The sequence below is a fragment of the Carettochelys insculpta genome, chromosome 6 (assembly GCF_033958435.1).
Source record: "Carettochelys insculpta isolate YL-2023 chromosome 6, ASM3395843v1, whole genome shotgun sequence".
In the NCBI taxonomy this organism is placed as follows: domain Eukaryota; kingdom Metazoa; phylum Chordata; order Testudines; family Carettochelyidae; genus Carettochelys; species Carettochelys insculpta.
Genome location: NC_134142.1, coordinates 125,859,335 through 125,876,124, shown reverse-complemented (window position 1 = coordinate 125,876,124; position 16,790 = coordinate 125,859,335). Strand labels below are relative to the sequence as shown.

The 16,790-nt window shown below is 56.3% G+C and overlaps 1 protein-coding gene across 3 annotated transcripts in view; it reads right to left on the bottom strand.

Annotated features, from left to right (window-relative positions):
• Positions 1-7,134, bottom strand: part of ITGAL (integrin subunit alpha L) — a 29,360-nt gene extending 22,226 nt beyond the window's left edge. Inside the window, exons 1-3 of one of the 3 annotated variants that reach the window (XM_074998375.1) lie at positions 6,870-7,134; positions 2,012-2,099; positions 101-218 (exon numbers count right to left, since the gene is read on the bottom strand). In XM_074998375.1, the coding sequence (XP_074854476.1) occupies positions 101-218; positions 2,012-2,078 (185 nt within the window). In that variant the 5' untranslated portion in view covers positions 2,079-2,099; positions 6,870-7,134. Of the gene's footprint in view, positions 1-100; positions 219-2,011; positions 2,447-2,520; positions 3,089-6,869 lie in introns of those variants that run through there. The other 2 variants (XM_074998376.1, XM_074998374.1) reach the window with 2 other exon arrangements.
• Between the last annotated feature and the right edge of the window lie 9,656 nt (positions 7,135-16,790).

The following is a 16,790-nucleotide window of genomic DNA, read 5'->3' as shown; positions in this document are numbered from 1 at the left end:
GAAGAGAACCCAGGAGTCCTGAGCCTCCCCAGCCCCCCCCCACCCCCCAGGCTGGAAGAGAACCCAGGAGTCCTGGCCCCATCCCCGCCCAGCCTCTCACCAGGAGCTGCCGTTCGAATGCACTGGGACGACTCGGTACCCGAATTGCGCCTCCGCGTCACCCTCGAAGACGGTGGCGTTGTGGGTCTCAATGCTGAAGGCCTGGGCGGGGGCTGGACCTGGGGGTCGGGGCGAAAGGCAGGGCACTGCTGGGGGAAGCTCACAGCACTGGCGGTGGGCAGACCAACGGAAGAGATGGGGGGCTCATAGGTCCCCTCCCACACAGGCCCCTGCACTAGCCCCATTTACCCACCACCCCAGGAGCTGCCTGGTTGCGGCTCCCCAGCCCGTCTCCTGGGCAGCTGGGAACTAAGGGTGTGGGGCAGAGACCCGTGGGGAGGGGAAAGGGGGCAGGGGTCCCGGCGGGGTGGATGGGAGCCCCTGGGGAGGGGAGCTGTGCAGAAATCCCTCAGGACACAACAGCACCCACGAGGTTCCCCATGAGACTCGAGATCAAAAAGAGGAAACAGAGAGAGGCACAAAACAGCTTGAGAAGAAACATACAGGGGGGTCTGGGCTCCCCCCAGCCCGGCCAGCGCCCCTCACTCCCCACCCGCAGCCCCGCCAGCCCCCTCCTGGGCTCCCCCCAGCCCGGCCAGCGCCCCTCACTCCCCACCCGCAGCCCCGCCAGCCCCCTCCTGGGCTCCCCCCAGCCCGGCCAGCGCCCCTCACTCCCCACCCGCAGCCCCGCCAGCCCCCTCCTGGGCTCCCCCCAGCCCGGCCAGCGCCCCTCACTCCCCACCCGCAGCCCCGCCAGCCCCCTCCTGGGCTCCCCCCAGCCCGGCCAGCGCCCCTCTCTCCCCACCCGCAGCCCCGCCAGCCCCCTCCTGGGCTCCCCCCAGCCCGGCCAGCGCCCCTCACTCCCCACCCGCAGCCCCGCCAGCCCCCTCCTGGGCTCCCCCCAGCCCGGCCAGCGCCCCTCTCTCCCCACCCGCAGCCCCGCCAGCCCCCTCCTGGGCTCCTCGCAGCCCTACCAGCGCCCCTCACTCCCCACCCACAGCCCCTGCCAGCCCCCTCCTGGGCTCCCCCCAGCCCGGCCAGCGCCCCTCACTCCCCACCCACAGCCCCGCCAGCCCCCTCCTGGGCTCCTCGCAGCCCCGCCAGCCCCCTCCTGGGCTCCCCCCAGCCCGGCCAGCGCCCCTCACTCCCCACCCGCAGCCCCTGCCAGCCCCCTCCTGGGCTCCCCCCAGCCCGGCCAGCGCCCCTCTCTCCCCACCCGCAGCCCCGCCAGCCCCCTCCTGGGCTCCCCCCAGCCCAGCCAGCGCCCCTCTCTCCCCACCCGCAGCCCCCGCCAGCCCCCTCCTGGGCTCCCCCCAGCCCGGCCAGCGCCCCTCACTCCCCACCCGCAGCCCCGCCAGCCCCCTCCTGGGCTCCCCCCAGCCCGGCCAGCGCCCCTCTCTCCCCACCCGCAGCCCCGCCAGCCCCCTCCTGGGCTCCTCGCAGCCCTACCAGCGCCCCTCACTCCCCACCCGCAGCCCCTGCCAGCCCCCTCCTGGGCTCCCCCCAGCCCGGCCAGCGCCCCTCACTCCCCACCCACAGCCCCGCCAGCCCCCTCCTGGGCTCCTCGCAGCCCCGCCAGCCCCCTCCTGGGCTCCCCCCAGCCCGGCCAGCGCCCCTCTCTCCCCACCCGCAGCCCCTGCCAGCCCCCTCCTGGGCTCCTCGCAGCCGTACCAGCGCCCCTCACTCCCCACCCGCAGCCCCTGCCAGCCCCCTCCTGGGCTCCCTACAGCCCTACCGGCGCCCCTCTCTCCCCACCCGCAGCCCCTGCCAGCCCCCTCCTGGGCTCCCCCCAGCCCGGCCAGTGCCCCTCTCTCCCCACCCGCAGCCCCTGCCAGCCCCCTCCTGGGCTCCTCGCAGCCCTACCAGCGCCCCTCACTCCCCACCCGCAGCCCCTGCCAGCCCAGCTGGGTACCTTGCAGGAGGTTTGATGCCATCAGAGCCGTGAGGAGCAGCTGCATTTCAGAGGTTGGCGCCGTCATTTTGCTCCGTCCTGCCTGGTGCTGTGGGGTTGGGAGTTGCAGACTCATTTCCTTCACCTTCTTTCGTCCCCCGCCTCCCACACAACCCGAGCCTGCGGCTCACTGGGGAGCCCAGCGCCACCCTCAGCTTGGACAGACTCACAGGAGGCTCAAATGGGAAGGGACCTCGAGAGGTCATCGAGTCCAGCTCCTGCCCTGCGCATCACACCAGGCACTGGCTAGACCGTCCCTGTGGGGTATTTATCTAACCGGCTCTTCAATGGCTCCAGCCTCCCCAGGCAATTTGCTCCAGTGTTTAACCACTTGGATAGGTGGGAAGTTTTTCCTTCTGTCCAACCCGGACCTCCCTGGCTGCAGGTGAAGCCGGTTGCTCCCCGTCCTGGCCTCAGAGGCCCAGGAGAGCAAGGTCTCTCCTGCCTCCTTGTAACCCTCTTTTAGGTACCTGACAGCCACCGTCACGCCCCCTCTCAGCCCGCTCTTTCCCAAGTGAACAAGCCCGGTTCTTTCAGTCGCCTTCATAGCTCACGATCTCTCGCCCTTTCACGCGCCTTCTTGCTCATCTCTGGACTCTTCCCAGTTCTGCCACATCTTTGCCGAAATGCGGGGCCCAGAGCGGACACAAGGCTCCGGCTGCGACCGAACGAGCGCAGGGCAGAGCGGAAGAATGACTTCTCGTGGCTGGGTTACAACACTCCCGCTAACGCCTCCCAGAATCACATCTGCTTTTTGCAACAGCTTCGCACTGGTGACTCACATGTCATTTGTGTCCACTATGACCTCTGGATCCCCTTCGGCCGGGCTCCACCCTTGGGAGTCGCGTCTCATTCTGTGTATGCCCCTGCTTCCGCCTCCCTACGTGGGCACTTTGCATTGGTCCTTATTAACCTTCATCTTCTTTGCCCCGGACCACTTCTGCAGCTGGTCGAGATCACTTTGAATTCTGACCCCGTCCTCCGAAGCAGCCGCCAACCTCCCAGCCTGCGACCATCTGCGCACGCGATAACCGCACCCTCTGTGCCATGAGCTAAATGAGCGGTGAAGATATTCAACAGCACCCACCCCAGAACTGACCCCTGCAGAGCCCCCTTGCTACACACCGCTGCCCACTCCTCTCTGGGTACAGGTATCCCACCCCTCATTGCAGCCCCAGCCCTTGCTGGTTAATGACAAGGTCACGTGAGCGGGTATCAAATGCTTTACTAAAGTCCAGGTGTACCACATCCACCACTTCCCCCTTACCAGTGTAACCCCAACAGACCCGGGTTGCTGGCCCCAGGTGTGGAACCTGTGAGCGGAAGGGCTGAAGCCCTGCGCTCTACCACGTGAGCTAAAGGCCAGCTGGCTCTCAGCCGAGGCTGTAGAGCAGAGACTTTGCTCACCCCAGATGGGGTCTCTGGGCCGCTGGGTACTACACCAGCAGGACGTGTTGGTGCAAGAAAAGTGCTTCTGCTTCTGGGGAAGTGACTCCTTTGTCTGAGCCTGTGGGGGCTCGAGATGGGGCCAAGATCCCAGAGCTGGATCTGAGGGCAGCTGAAGCCCAGCTGGGAAGTGGGCCTGCCTCTGTGTCTCTCAGGGGGGATGATGCTTTAACTTGGTCTAATCCAGTTAGTATCATCAGGGAATCCCAGAGACCAGATGATTCTAGTACTTGCTCTTTGCCTGATGCTGAGCTGTTACTGGGAGGGGTGAGAGACTCTGTCCTACCAGAGTCATCCTCTCGCCAGGACACAGGAAGAGCAGACTGGCAATGGAGTTACGCTGCCTGATGAAGATAAAGAAGCTGGTAGCAGAAGGGAGGAAAGGGACTCTGACCTTCTGTCTGGTGGTACTGGCTGTCTGCCTGGAAGGGGATTATGTGGGAATCCGCCTGATGGGCCAGAAGGGATCCTGGGTGTAGGTGAAACCCAGGAGCTGGTTGTGGCTCAAGGGAGCAGTGCCCATGTGGAGCCAGACAGGGGTGAGTTGTTGTTTGGGGGAGCTCTTGAGGAAGAGAATTTCCCCAAAACTTTTCCTGAGCCGTCTGTGGGGACTGTGGGAAATGGGAGTGAGGTGAAGGAGAGTGAACAGGAAAGGTGCATGTCTGTAAGAGCCAGAGCAGCCCTTTGCCTGGGGAGAAGTTTGTTTCACTTCCTGATGGTCAGGACGTGCCTGAGTGTGAACCCCTGGCTGTGCTCTGCAAGGGTCCAAAGCAGGCAGGGTAAAGGTTTCTCAGGAGTTGGAAGTTGGCCCAAGTAAAGTGAAAGCTGTAAGAGAATGTGAGCAGCCCTGTGAGAACCAGGTGACTGGGTGTGACCAGCGCACTAAGACTGTGGTCCTGAGCCAGGTCACTTGCATGACCGTGCCAGGAATTCCCCATCTCCAGGTGCTGGGAACACTTGTGTTCTTGTGACGGACCCACTTCTGATTCCAGGGGGAGGCAGAAGTCGGAGGTGGAAGGACAAAGGAGCTGTGGGCCTGGTGGGCCAGTAAGGGAGAAACAGGGATTCCTGTTCCACATTCCTGATCCACAAAGCAGTTCGTTTACATTTCAATGGAGTGGGCCATTCTGTTAGTGACTTAAGAGTTTGTGTCTTATTGGAGAAGAATTTTCAGTCTGCTTTACAAAGAGAAGCTGCTGAACTTCCTTTCATATTCAAATTCAACACATTAACACGTGGTTTGAACTGAGATGCAAATTTTCTGGGACACCATCCAGGCTCTTTTGCATACTTGGCTTAATCTAATTCTTGACTCCTCCCCGCCCCCCTGCTCTCTGATTTGCTCACCTTGATCATATTTTTCTGATTTGTCAACTTTGATTACTGTTTTTGGTTCTCTGTGCCTTAAATATTGAGTCTGTTCTGGGCTGGCTCTGGGCTGAAGAAGTGGGTCTGTCCCACAAAAGCTCCTCACCTAATACATTTTTTGTTAAAGTGCTACTGGACGGCTGTGTTGTTTTCACAGGGATTCCTTCATGTGGATTCTGTATCTGGGACTCAAAAAGCAGCTGTCAGAAAGCAGTTTGGTTTGGAAATGTCCAGCCTGGCTGGGAGGAGGGGTCTTCCCGAGGATCACTAACGGCCCAGCTACTGCTAGAAGGGAGGGCACAGCCAGAGAGCTCAGATTTCCACCCCACGGGGCAAGGGAGGATTAGCACTTGCTGGTGCAAAGAAAGGCCTCAGCCATTTAGCCCCAAAATACCAGATTCTCAAGGACGTTACACAAAGGTTGTGGTAAACCAAAGAGCAACGTAAATGTACAATTGCAATGGGTTTGTTCTGTTACTCACACTGACTGCTGTAACCAGTGGATGCTGCTACCATTGTGGTGGTCTGGCTAAATGCCGAGGGTGGAAGCATTTGTACCTTCCTTTACTGGGCTGTAACTGAATCCCAAACATGTGCCAGAGCAGCTGTATGGGCTGGTGGGAAGACGGGGCAGGGCCCAGACCAGAGAAGAACTGTTTGATCTGCTGGTGCTGCAGCAGCTGTATGGGCTCTGCCTGCCCGACCTGAGAACGTGGCTGATGGACCAGAGACCGAAGCAGGGAGACCAACCAACCCGAGGGAACTAAAGAGACTTGCCCGGGTGCATCACATGAAAGGGGCTAATGCCAAGCTCCTGACGTGGAGCCTCCCCCAGCAGGATTACGACGTGGAGGTGGTAACATCAAGGGGAGCACCGAGGTTGCAGCCGATACCCTGTCATGAGGGGAGGGCCCCAAACTTGCCCAGGTCACCAGCTGAGTGACCCCGCTCAGTTCGGTCTGGAAGCGGGGAGAGATGTGATGGAGTGGGGGGTACGTGTGGGGCTCACAGAGGGTGGGGGGCTCCTGCTGGGGGTAACCTGGTGACCAGGTGACACCTCTGGGCTGCAGACAAGGGGGAGGTGGAGCCTGAGGGGTGTGAATTGGAACTGGGAGTTGGGAGCAGTGAGTCTGGGCTGGGAGAGAGAGAGACAAAGGAAGGGGCCAGGCCCCGGCTCTGGGGACCCCTCAGGGTCTCCTCTCCCCACATGGATTGGACTGGCTGTCTCTGCCGGCTGCACCGACTCCTCTGTACGACGCTGTGTCCTGTCGGCTAATAAACCCGCTGTTCTCCTGCCAGTGAGAGTCACTCCTGCCTGCGGACGGGGGCAGAGCCTGGGGGACCCCGAACCCCATCACAGTCGGCCCTAAGCACAGGGCCACCACCAAGCATGGTGAGCAACATCCACACCCCCCCCGCAGCCCCACTTGGGCCATCTCAGAGATGTGCCCTCATTGCACACCCCAACCCTGGGGGTCCAACCGCCCCCTTGGGGCTTGGGCTGCCCCAGGCGCCAGACCCGCCTCCCTCCCCCACAAAGGGGAGGGGGTGGGGACTGCCCCACTGGGCATCTCCCTGTGGCACCCGCAGGCCAAGCTGTCTCGGGGCCCCATCTGAGGCCCTGGTCCCAGGTGCTCTGGTTTGGCTCCTCGGCGGCAAGCGAGAGTGTGTGTCCGTGAGCACCCGGGGAACGTCCTGAGCACAGAGCACGACAGCGCCAGATACTCGGTAAACACCACGTTCCTGCCCCCTCCCTCGGAGAAGACCCCGCGTGCATCTCCCAAGCGTAATGCGGCCGCCAGCTGCTGACCGGCTTCTGCCCGGCCCCTCCCCTTGTCACCCGCACAGATTTCTTTACCCCTCCTGCCCCCTTGCCCAGTCCCGAGGGGGTAACGTCCCAGGGTCTGCACCCCTGGAAAGCCTCCCACGGGAACAGCCTTGCTCTCTGGTGAGTGGCAATTCCCGGCGAGCAGACGCCACACTCAGCACTCAGGGTCCTACTCACCGATCCTGGCAGAGGCCAGCGGTACCTGCCTGTCCCTGTGTCCCGGAACAAATACTCGGAACTGCTGGGAAACGATCCTCTGGGCCAGACTGAGTCAGGGTCTCTGCAACACACGGTCACGCGGAGGGGTCCTGGCAGCTCTGCTCTCAGGCTGCGGCTTGGAGGTGAGTTCTTCTGCCAAGTCTTTTCCTTCTGCCTCTTCCTGCTGCTCCTTTCCCTTCCTTTCGCTCTCCCTCGGCTCGGTGCACCAGGCCCCTTTTCTCCTGGCTCCCCTGGAAGATCTGGGGCCTGTTGTTCCCAACAGCTGCTGCCTGTACAGACTCCACTGATTTCCTTTTCCTGCCTCTCCCTGTGTGTCCCGAATAAACCACTCGAAGCTGCCGGGAAACTACCCTGCCTTAAATCCCACCTGGTGGGGTCTGTGGGTCCTGAAACCACTTTCATTTTTGAATTCAAGCCATCCAGCCATCCCGTCTTACAGGCCAACGTACTGGAATCAGGGGCGGTTCCTGGTACCCCGGCCCAGCCCCAGCAGCCCTGGCCAATGTTTCCTTCTTGGTAACATACGGCTCTGGGGAGTCACCTGGGCCCTGTTCTGTTACATGGAACAATTTCCCCAGCTGTCCGGCTGGCATCACAACCTTCCTTACCTCCTTCACCCCGTCCCAGCTAGTAGCAGCAACACCACTGCCACCTAAGGGCCCCTCGGCACTGCACGTCACTGCCCAGTCCGAAGCACTGGTACAGGCCTGGGCCAAAACCTCAGAATCTGCTGCCCTCCTCCCAGTCCAGACGTGTCCTTTCTAGGGGTCCCAGTTGCTGAGCAGAGGCTCGTACCTGAGCTGGGGTCAAATCAGAAACCTCCGTAGCGGTTTGCCTGAATTGCCTTTGCTGCTGTGCACTGCTTGGGTCAGGTTCTGCTCTTGGTCCCACCCTCTGGGCTCCCAACATGTTTTCTAGCTTCTCTATTTGCTGTCTGCAAACTGAATGGTTGTTGCTGGACTGGGCCCAATCCTCACTTTCCTGTAACACGGCCCCCACAGCCGCCTGTGCCTCCTGCAACTTCATTTGCAATGTAGACAGCTCCCTATTCAGGCTTCCCACCTGGAGCTTCAGGTGTTCCCGGTCTCCTCTCTTTGCTTGGAGAGCTGTTGTGTTCTGTAATGCTGAAGCTGCACTGGCCCACTCAGATGTCTTATACTGAGCCAGACTGTCCTTTGCTACAGCCAAATCGAATGTATCATCTTCCTCTCACCTATCCTGGCGTGCTGCACCCAGTGACAGGTTTCTGCCATGCCCAGGCTGCTGCTGCTTTGACTGCTGTTTTATCTAGTTTTCATTTTATGCACTTACAGAATGCTTCAAACCCCTTTACGAGCAGAATCAAGGGCCCCTCTCCCCCAGGAAGAATCTTGTCCTCAGGGCCTGGGGCCTGTTCTGCTACCCATTTAGCAAGGAGAAGGGGCTGTTCAGCTAACACCCACCCTTCCTGGCCCCTTTGCTTGGTTTCCTTCCCCTCCTGTTGCTTCAGGGTGAACATTTTACTATTTGTCACAATCAAAACAAAAAGCAGTCAAGTAGCACTTTAAAGACTAGCAAAATAGTTTATTAGGTGAGCTTTCGTGGGACAGACCCACTTCTTCAGACCATAGCCAGACCAGAACAGACTCAATATTTAAGACACAGAGAACCAAAAACAGTGAGCAAGGAGGACAAATCAGAAAAAGATAATCAAGGTGAGCAAATCAGAGAGTGGAGGGGTGAGGGGGAAGGTCAAGAATTAGATTGCGTTAAGTATGCAGACGAGCCCCTATAGTGACTCAGAAAGTTCCCATCATGATTTAAACCATGTGTTAATGTGCCGAATTTGAATATAAAAGCCAGCTCGGCTGCTTCTCTTTCCAAGACGGTGCGATAATTCCTTTAAGGTACGTGTGTTACTGAAAAGGAATTATCGCACCGTTTTGGAAAGAGAAGCGGCCAAGCTGGCTTTTATATTCAAATTCGGCACATTAACACATGGTTTAAATCATGATGGGAACTTTCTGAGTCACTATAGGGGCTCGTCTGCATACTTAACGCAATCTAATTCTTGACCTTCCCCCCCACCCCTCCACTCTCTGATTTGCTCACCTTGATTATCTTTTTCTGATTTGTCCTCCTTGCTCACTGTTTTTGGTTCTCTGTGCCTTAAATATCGAGTCTGTTCTGGTCTGGCTATGGTCTGAAGAAGTGGGTCTGTCCCACGAAAGCTCACCTAATAAACTATTTTGCTAGTCTTTAAAGTGCTACTTGACTGCTTTTTGTTTTGATAGTGTATAGACTAGCACGGCTCCCTCTCTGTTACTATTTGTCACAATAGTATTCTGTTGTTGCTCTGTTAGGTTAGCTCAATTAAGTCCAAACCTAGGCTGCCCGCGTTCTCCACCAAATTTATTATCTGCACAGAACTCTCCCCCTTATCCAATTTGTACTGTGCAAGACTTTTTTGGTGGCACAGATCCCGCAGACCCACAGGGAATTGTGCCCTGGGCCCTAGGAACTGGGGAAGCGTGGGAGTTTAAATTAACAAGGTCTTGCCTTAAGGCTTCTGGATTGGTAAAGGTGTGTGTGTCCCTGAAGTGGGGAAGGGATAAAGAAATTTGTGCAGCTAACACCCAAGTCCTTTGGGGTTGCCTCACACCAACAAGAGTCCAGGTTCCAGAATCTCTCCTCCGCACAACTGCCCTCCCATCGATGCTGGGTAGAGTTGCCAGATTTTGGAAAGTCATAGGTGGGACAGGCAGCCCCAGCCCCAGGAACCTACTACACGGGGACGCATTTGGGTTCCCTGCAGAAATGGCATCTCAGGGCCCTTCCTCACTTACCTCTGGTGAGTCCTCTCAGCCTCTCTCCTGCAGCTCCTGCCTCCTCCTCGTCACACCCACCAGTGGGCCAGGACGGGGGCCGCAGAGTGGAACCTTCCCCTCCGTGCTGAGAACTGGGCCTGGCCGCCTCCTGCTGCTCCAGGTTCTCACTGAATCCCAAGGCCTCAGTGAGGTCCAGAAGCTGCTCCCTGGATGAGCTGCTCTCCACCACCCGAGAGATCTGCTGCCCTCGTGAGCCCCCAGCCCCCAGCCCTACATCAGTGCCGGGTTCCCTTTGAGGGAGCTGGTTATAGGCCACCTCTGGCTCCTGCAACGCCCTTGGCTGGCAGCCGCCTATGGCAGAGCCCCTCTGCTCACGGCCAACTGCCCACAAGATGCATCCACCAACCACCCTCTGCGGCCACAGACTCGGCTCCCTATGGCCCCAGGGAGTGACCCTGCTTCGGCCGGACAGACCTCCGCAAAGGCCGCCTTCTCCTGCTGAGGTTAGGCCCTTGGGCTTGTCTCTGCTGTGGGCCCCTGCAGGGAGTGTACCTGTTCTGTGCCCCACACCCAGGGAAAGCAATCCCCTCCCCCACCCCCTCCCTAGCCTGTAGTGACTCTCAGCCAGCATAATGCAGTAGGCCCCTTGCATATCTGAACCCAGCACGGGCAGGTCTCCAGGCCCCAGGCTTGACATCGACTAGCACGACACATCTCCCGCCTCCAGCGGGGCTCTGGCTGCTCTCTGTTCCCAGCCCCAGCCCCCTCCTTCCAGCCAACCTCCTACACCACCTTCCTCCAGCCGCTGTTGCGCCCCTGGTAGGGAGGTCACCTTGGGCCCCCATTCCATTCTCTGGTCCCTCGCTGTCCGAACTGGCAGATCGGTCCTCCCTCCTCGGCCCTTTCTCCTCCCACCGGAGACAGCCAGAAGCAGCTGCGTGTTGAGATGGCCTGGACCTCGTGGTCACCAACCACTGGGATCTTAAATCCAGGCCGTTGTCTGGGGGACACTGGCAGACAATGTCACACCTGGTCCTCTGCAACACTGAACCCTCTTCCACCACATCCTCGCACACGTGGCACACGAGGAAACTGGGGCACACGCACCAGACTCATACCAAACACTACGACAATCCCCCACTTCGTCACATGTGGGTAATACCCTTCCCTTGCTCACTTTATCCAAGCCAGTCGGGATTTTACAGGCCTTTACCATACCCTCTTAGCTGCCTTTTTTCCATGCTGAGCACTGAGTCCGCTTAATCTCTCCTCAGACAGAGGCCAGTTCAGATCCCAAATCATTTCCCTCTTTTTCTGAGCCTTTTCCAATTCCAAAACATTTTTGTCATTGGGCAAACACATTTGCATGCAGTATTCAACATGTGGGCATAGGATGGATTCGTATAGAGGCAATATGGCATTTACTGTCGTATTCTTAGGGTCATAATTCAAAGTGATCTGGAGAAATTGGAGAAATGGTCTGAGGTGAACAAGATGAAGTTTAATTCGGACAAATACAAAGTGCTCCACTTGGGAAGGAACAATCAGTTTCACACATACAGAATGGGGAGAGACTGTCTAGGGATGACTACAGCAGAAAGGGACCTAGGGGTTATTGTGGACCACAAGCTAAATATGAGTCAACAGTGTGTTGCTGTTGCAAAAAAAAGCAGACGTGATTCTGGGATGCATTAACAGGTGTGTTGTGAACAAGACATGAGAAGTCATTCTCCCGCTCTGCTCTGCGCTGGTTAGGCCTCAGCTGGAGTATTGTGTCCAGTTCTGGGCACCCCAGTTCAAGAAAGATGTGGAGAAATTCCAGAGGGTCCAGAAAAGAGCGACAAGAATGATTAAACGTCTAGAGAATGTGACCTATGAAGAAAGGCTGAAAGAACTGGGCTTGTTTAGTTTGGAAAAGAGAAGATTGAGTGGGGACATGATAGCGGTTTTCAGGTATCTAAAAGCGAGTCATAAGGAGGAGGGAGAAAACTTGTTCTTTTTGGCCTCTGAGGATAGAACAAGAGGCAATGGGCTTAAACTGCCGCAAGGGAGGTTTAGGTTGGACATTTGGAAAAAGTTCCTAACTGTCAGGGTGGTCAAACAGTGGAATAAATTGCCAAGGGAGGTTGTGGAATCTCCATCGCTGGAGATATTTAAGAACAGGTTAGATAGACGTCTACCAGGGATGGTTTAGACAGTACTTGGTCCTGCCATTGGGGCAGGGGGCTGGACTCGATGGCCTCTCGAGGTCCCTTCCAGTCCTAGTGTTCTATGATCCTATGATTCTTTATCCCTTTCCTAATAATTCATAGAATCACAGAAAAGTAGGTTGGGAGAGACCTCAGGAAGTCATGTAGGCTATACCCTGCTCAAAACAGGACCAACCCCAACTAAATCATCCCAGCCAGGCTGGGCCTTAAAAACCTCTAGGGCTGGAGATTCCACCTCCTTTCTCGGCGATACATTCCAGTGCTGTAGTGCTACACCAGTGAAATAATTTTTCCTCATATCCAACCTAGTCCTCCCCAGTTGTAACCTGAGACCATTGCTCCTGGTTCTGCCATCTGGCACCATTGAAAATAGCCTCTCTCCACACTCTTTGGAAGTTGAAGGCTGCTATCAAATCCCCCTTCACTCTTCTCTTCTGCAGACTACACAAGCCCAAATACCTCAGCCTCTTGTCATAGGTCACGTGCTCCAGCCCTTAATTATTTTTGTTGCCCTCCGCTGGACTCTTTCCAATGCATCCACATCCTTTCTATACTGGGGGAGCCCAGAACTGGATACAATACTCCAGACATGGCCTCACCAGTGCCAAGTAGAGGGGATAACTTCTCTAGATCTGCTGGAAATGCTCCTCTTGATGCACCCCAATATGGCATTGGCCTTCTTGGCTACAAGGGCTCACTGTTGACTCATATCTAGCCCCTGTAATCCCTAAGTCCTTTTCTGCTGCACTACAACTTAGCTAATCAGTCCCCGGCCTGCAACAGCGCTTGGGATTCTTCCATCTGAAGTACAGGACTCTGCTCTTCTCCTTGTTGAACCTCATCAGATTTCTTTTGGCCCAACCCTCCAATTTGTCTACGTCACTCTGGACCCTGTCCCGACCCTGCAATGTATCTACCTCTCCCCCTAGCTTAGGGTCATCTGCAAGTGTGCTGAGGACGCAGTTCCTCCCCGCATCCAGAGCACTGATGAAGATGTTGAAGAAAACTGCCCCCAGAGCTGACCCCGGGGGCCACTCCACTTGGCACCATCCACCAACCAGACATGAAGCCATTGAGCCAGACAATCTAGTTGGATTTCTATCCACCTTACAGTCCATGTATCCAAGCCATACTGCCTTAACGTGCTGGCCGGTACGCTGTGGGAGACTGTATTAAAAGCCTTGCTGAAGCCAAGGTGTATCACATCCACTGCCTTCCCCATAGCCAGAACCAGGTGCCTCCCCATAGAAGCAAAGCAGATTGGTCAGGCACGACTTGCCCTGAGTGAATCCATGCTGACTGTTTCTGATCACTTGCCCCTTTCCGAGTGCTTCAGAATGGATTCCCTGGCAACCTGCTCCACGATTTTTCCAGAGACTGAGGTCAGGCTGCCTGGTGGGTAGGTCCTGGAACCTCCTCCTTTCCCTGTTTAAAGGTGGCCGCTGCATTTGCCTTTTTCCAGTCACCTGGGACCTCCCCTCATCACCAAGAGTTTTGAAGAGAAAGACCAATGACTTTGCAACCACTTCAGCCAACGCCCTCAGCACTCTCAGATGCGTTATCCAGACCCAGGGATTTGTGCACGTCCAGCTTTTCTACAGTCCTTGACGGGTTCTTTCCCCACCGAGGGCTGCTCACCTCCTCCTCATGCAATGCTTCCCGGTGCAGCACTCTGGGGGCTGATTTTGTCTGTGAAGACTGAGGCAACAAAAAGAATACTTCAGCTTTCCCACGTCATTTCTCACTCGGTTGCCTTCCCCACTCAGGAAGGGCCCCAGACTCTCCCTCCTGACCTGCTTGTTGCTACCATCTCTGTAACACCTTTCTACTTATTCTGAACATCTCTCACTAGGCACCTCTCTGTCTGCCCTCTGGTTTTCCTGACCACACCCCAGCATGCTTGAGTAACGGTTTTACACTCCTCCCTTGTCACCTAGCCAAGTTCTCACTCGCAAGCTTCCTGTTTGTGGTTATTCACCAAAGCTTTCTTCTTAAGTCAAGCTGGTCACGTACAACATCTGCTTTTCCTTCTGCACGCCGGGGGGTTTGTTCCAGCATCCTCAATGTGGCTTCTTTAAAATGCTGCCAGCTCTCCTGGACTCTTGTCCCTCTCATATTTGCCTCCCAGGAATCCTGCCCATCAGTTCTCTGAGGGAGTCACAGTCCACTTTTCTGAAGTTCAGATGTGCATTTTGCTGCTCTCCTTTCTTCCACTGGCCAGGATCCCAAAATCAACCATTTTGTGACCACTTCTCCCCATTTTGCCACCCATGTCTACTTTGCCTCTTCCACTTGCGCTGCCTCAGGCGCATCCTTGGAATATCATGGAAGGACAGAGTGACCAACACCACCGTCCTCGAGCAAGCTGGAATCCCAACCATGCACACCCTCCTCAGGCAGTGTTGGCTCCGCTGGCTTGGCCACGTCCGCAGGATGAATGGTGGAAGGATTCCAAAAGACATCCTGTGTGGTGAGCTCGCCTCTGGCAAAAGACCTCCCAGACGCCCCCAGTTGCGCTACAAAGATGTCTGCAAGAGAGACCTCAGAGAGGTAGACATCGAGCTGGACAACTGGGAAGAACTAGCAGACGACCGCAGCAGATGGAGGCAGGGGTTACACAAGGGCCTTCAGAAGGGCGAGATGAGGATCAGACAGCTAGCAGAGGAGAAGCGAGCGCACAGAAAGCACACTAAGGACTTGCCAGACACCCACCACATCTGCAAGAGATGCAGCAAGGACTGTCACTCTCGTGTGGGTCTTCATAGTCACAGTAGACGCTGTAAATGAAGTCCTCAATTGAAACTTTAAAGGGCGCGATCCATAGTCTATGCAGACTGAAGGATGCCTACTACTAATACTACTAGTTCCTCCCTGTTTTACGAGCAGCAGGTCGAGCTGTGCATGGCCCCGGTCAGTTCCTTCAGCACCTGTACCAGGAAGTTGCCCCCAACATTCTCCAAAAACTTCCTGGATTGTCTGTGTGCTGCTGTGTTGGTCCCCAGCAGATGTCAGGGTGATTAAAGTCCCCAGTGAGAACCAGGACCTGTGACCTGGAAACTTCTGACAGTTGGCTGAAGAAATCCTCATCTACCTCATCCACTTGATTGGGTGATCTATAGTAGACACCCACCACATAACCCTTGTTGCTCTTGCCTCAAGTGTTAACCAAAAGACTCACCTGACCACTTATTCCTACCCTTTGTTTCCTATCTTTTAATCAGTTGTCAATCCATGAGAACGGGGTGATGGAAAACTTTCTGTTCATCCCGTGTTTAAGAGCCTTTGCTGAAGGACCTTGTCAAAGGCTTTCTGGAAATCTAAGCATATTATAGTCACTGGATCCTCCTCCTCCACAGGTTTATTGACCCCCCCTCAAAGAATGTTAGTAGATTAGTGAGGCATGATTTTTTTCTTTACAGAACCTCTCTCAATGTTTCCTCAACAAATCACGTGCATCTCTGTATCTGACAAATCTGTTCTGCATATAGTTTAACCTCCCTCTTCAGATCATCCCCTTGCCGTGGTGAGTGGGCATGTATGTTCCAAGGAACCCGAGAGAGATGCCCTAGGGTGTTTCGTACTCCCAGCAGGGTCACCCATGGTGACAAAGTCAAGAGGGAGGGTCCAGACAAAGGATAATCCCAAAGGCCTCAATGGTAGAACAGGCGGAGGACAGTGAGGGTGATGCTACAATGGCTGCGAAGGCGGAGGAAGGCTGCAGAAGACAGGAGGCTCCCCGTCATTGTGGATCTCATGCCATTGGACCTGGGCCTGCTATCCGTCACGAAACATGGGGCGGCTGCAGTGCAACAGGCCACCCACATTACAAGAAGTCACGCACGGGCATCTTCCTCTGTGTGCCACTCTCCTAAACTTAAGCCCTATGGTGACTGGCGACGGAGCAGGGTTGTGAAATCTGGAAGCTTTTAGTCACGAACCAGCACGTAGGCAGTGGGTGTGTGTATCGGTCGTTCCATTTTGAGGACTGAGGTGGTAGAACCGTCCGGCTGCTGCATCCACGACTGAGCAGCCCTGTTTAGGATCCGCTCTGCTCACCCCAGCCAGGGAGAGAGCGGGTAGGAAAGGTACCCGAAACATAGTGCAGCTCAGCCCCCCGACTGGATAACCCTGTCCAGTGAGTTCACCACTAGGCAGTTGAAACTGAACAGTAAACTTTGGAACATGGAACATTCGTACTCTAACGGACACCCCAGAGAGCGAGTGACCCCAAAGGCACACGGCAATTATCGCCCATGAGCTGCAGGGACTCAGCATTGATATCGCTGCCCTGGCAGAAATGCGCAGGCCAGACGGATGGCCAAGAGAAGGCGGTGGAGAGGTCACATTTGTCTGGTAAGGACCCCCCCAAAGGAAGAAAACCACATTCTCGGAGTAGGATTTGCCATCAAAAACAAACTAACACAGATCCCATCCGAAGTCCCTGTCGACACCAATGAGCATCTTGTGACTTTCCACCTGAAGCATCCCAAAAACCAACAGGCACCTGTCACCAGTGCTTATGTGCACTCAGACAGGAAGGAGAAGTTCTCCGCCCAGCTGGACACAGTCCTGACAGACATCCCCAAAGACGACAGGATTGTGCACCAGGGGCATTTCAACGCCAGGGTCGAAAGAGACGCAGATCTCTGGCAGACCGCCGGGGGGAAGTCGGCAACAGCGGCTCCCGTGGAGCGCTCCTGCTCACGAACCGTGGGGAACCTCAGCTCGTCGCCGCCAACGCCCTGTCCCACCAGGAAAACTGAAGACCTCATGGCAACATCCTCGACTGAGGCACTGGCACCTCACAGAGTAGGTCATCGCCCACGCTCGAGACTGGCGTGACGTCCTTCTTGCACGCGCGA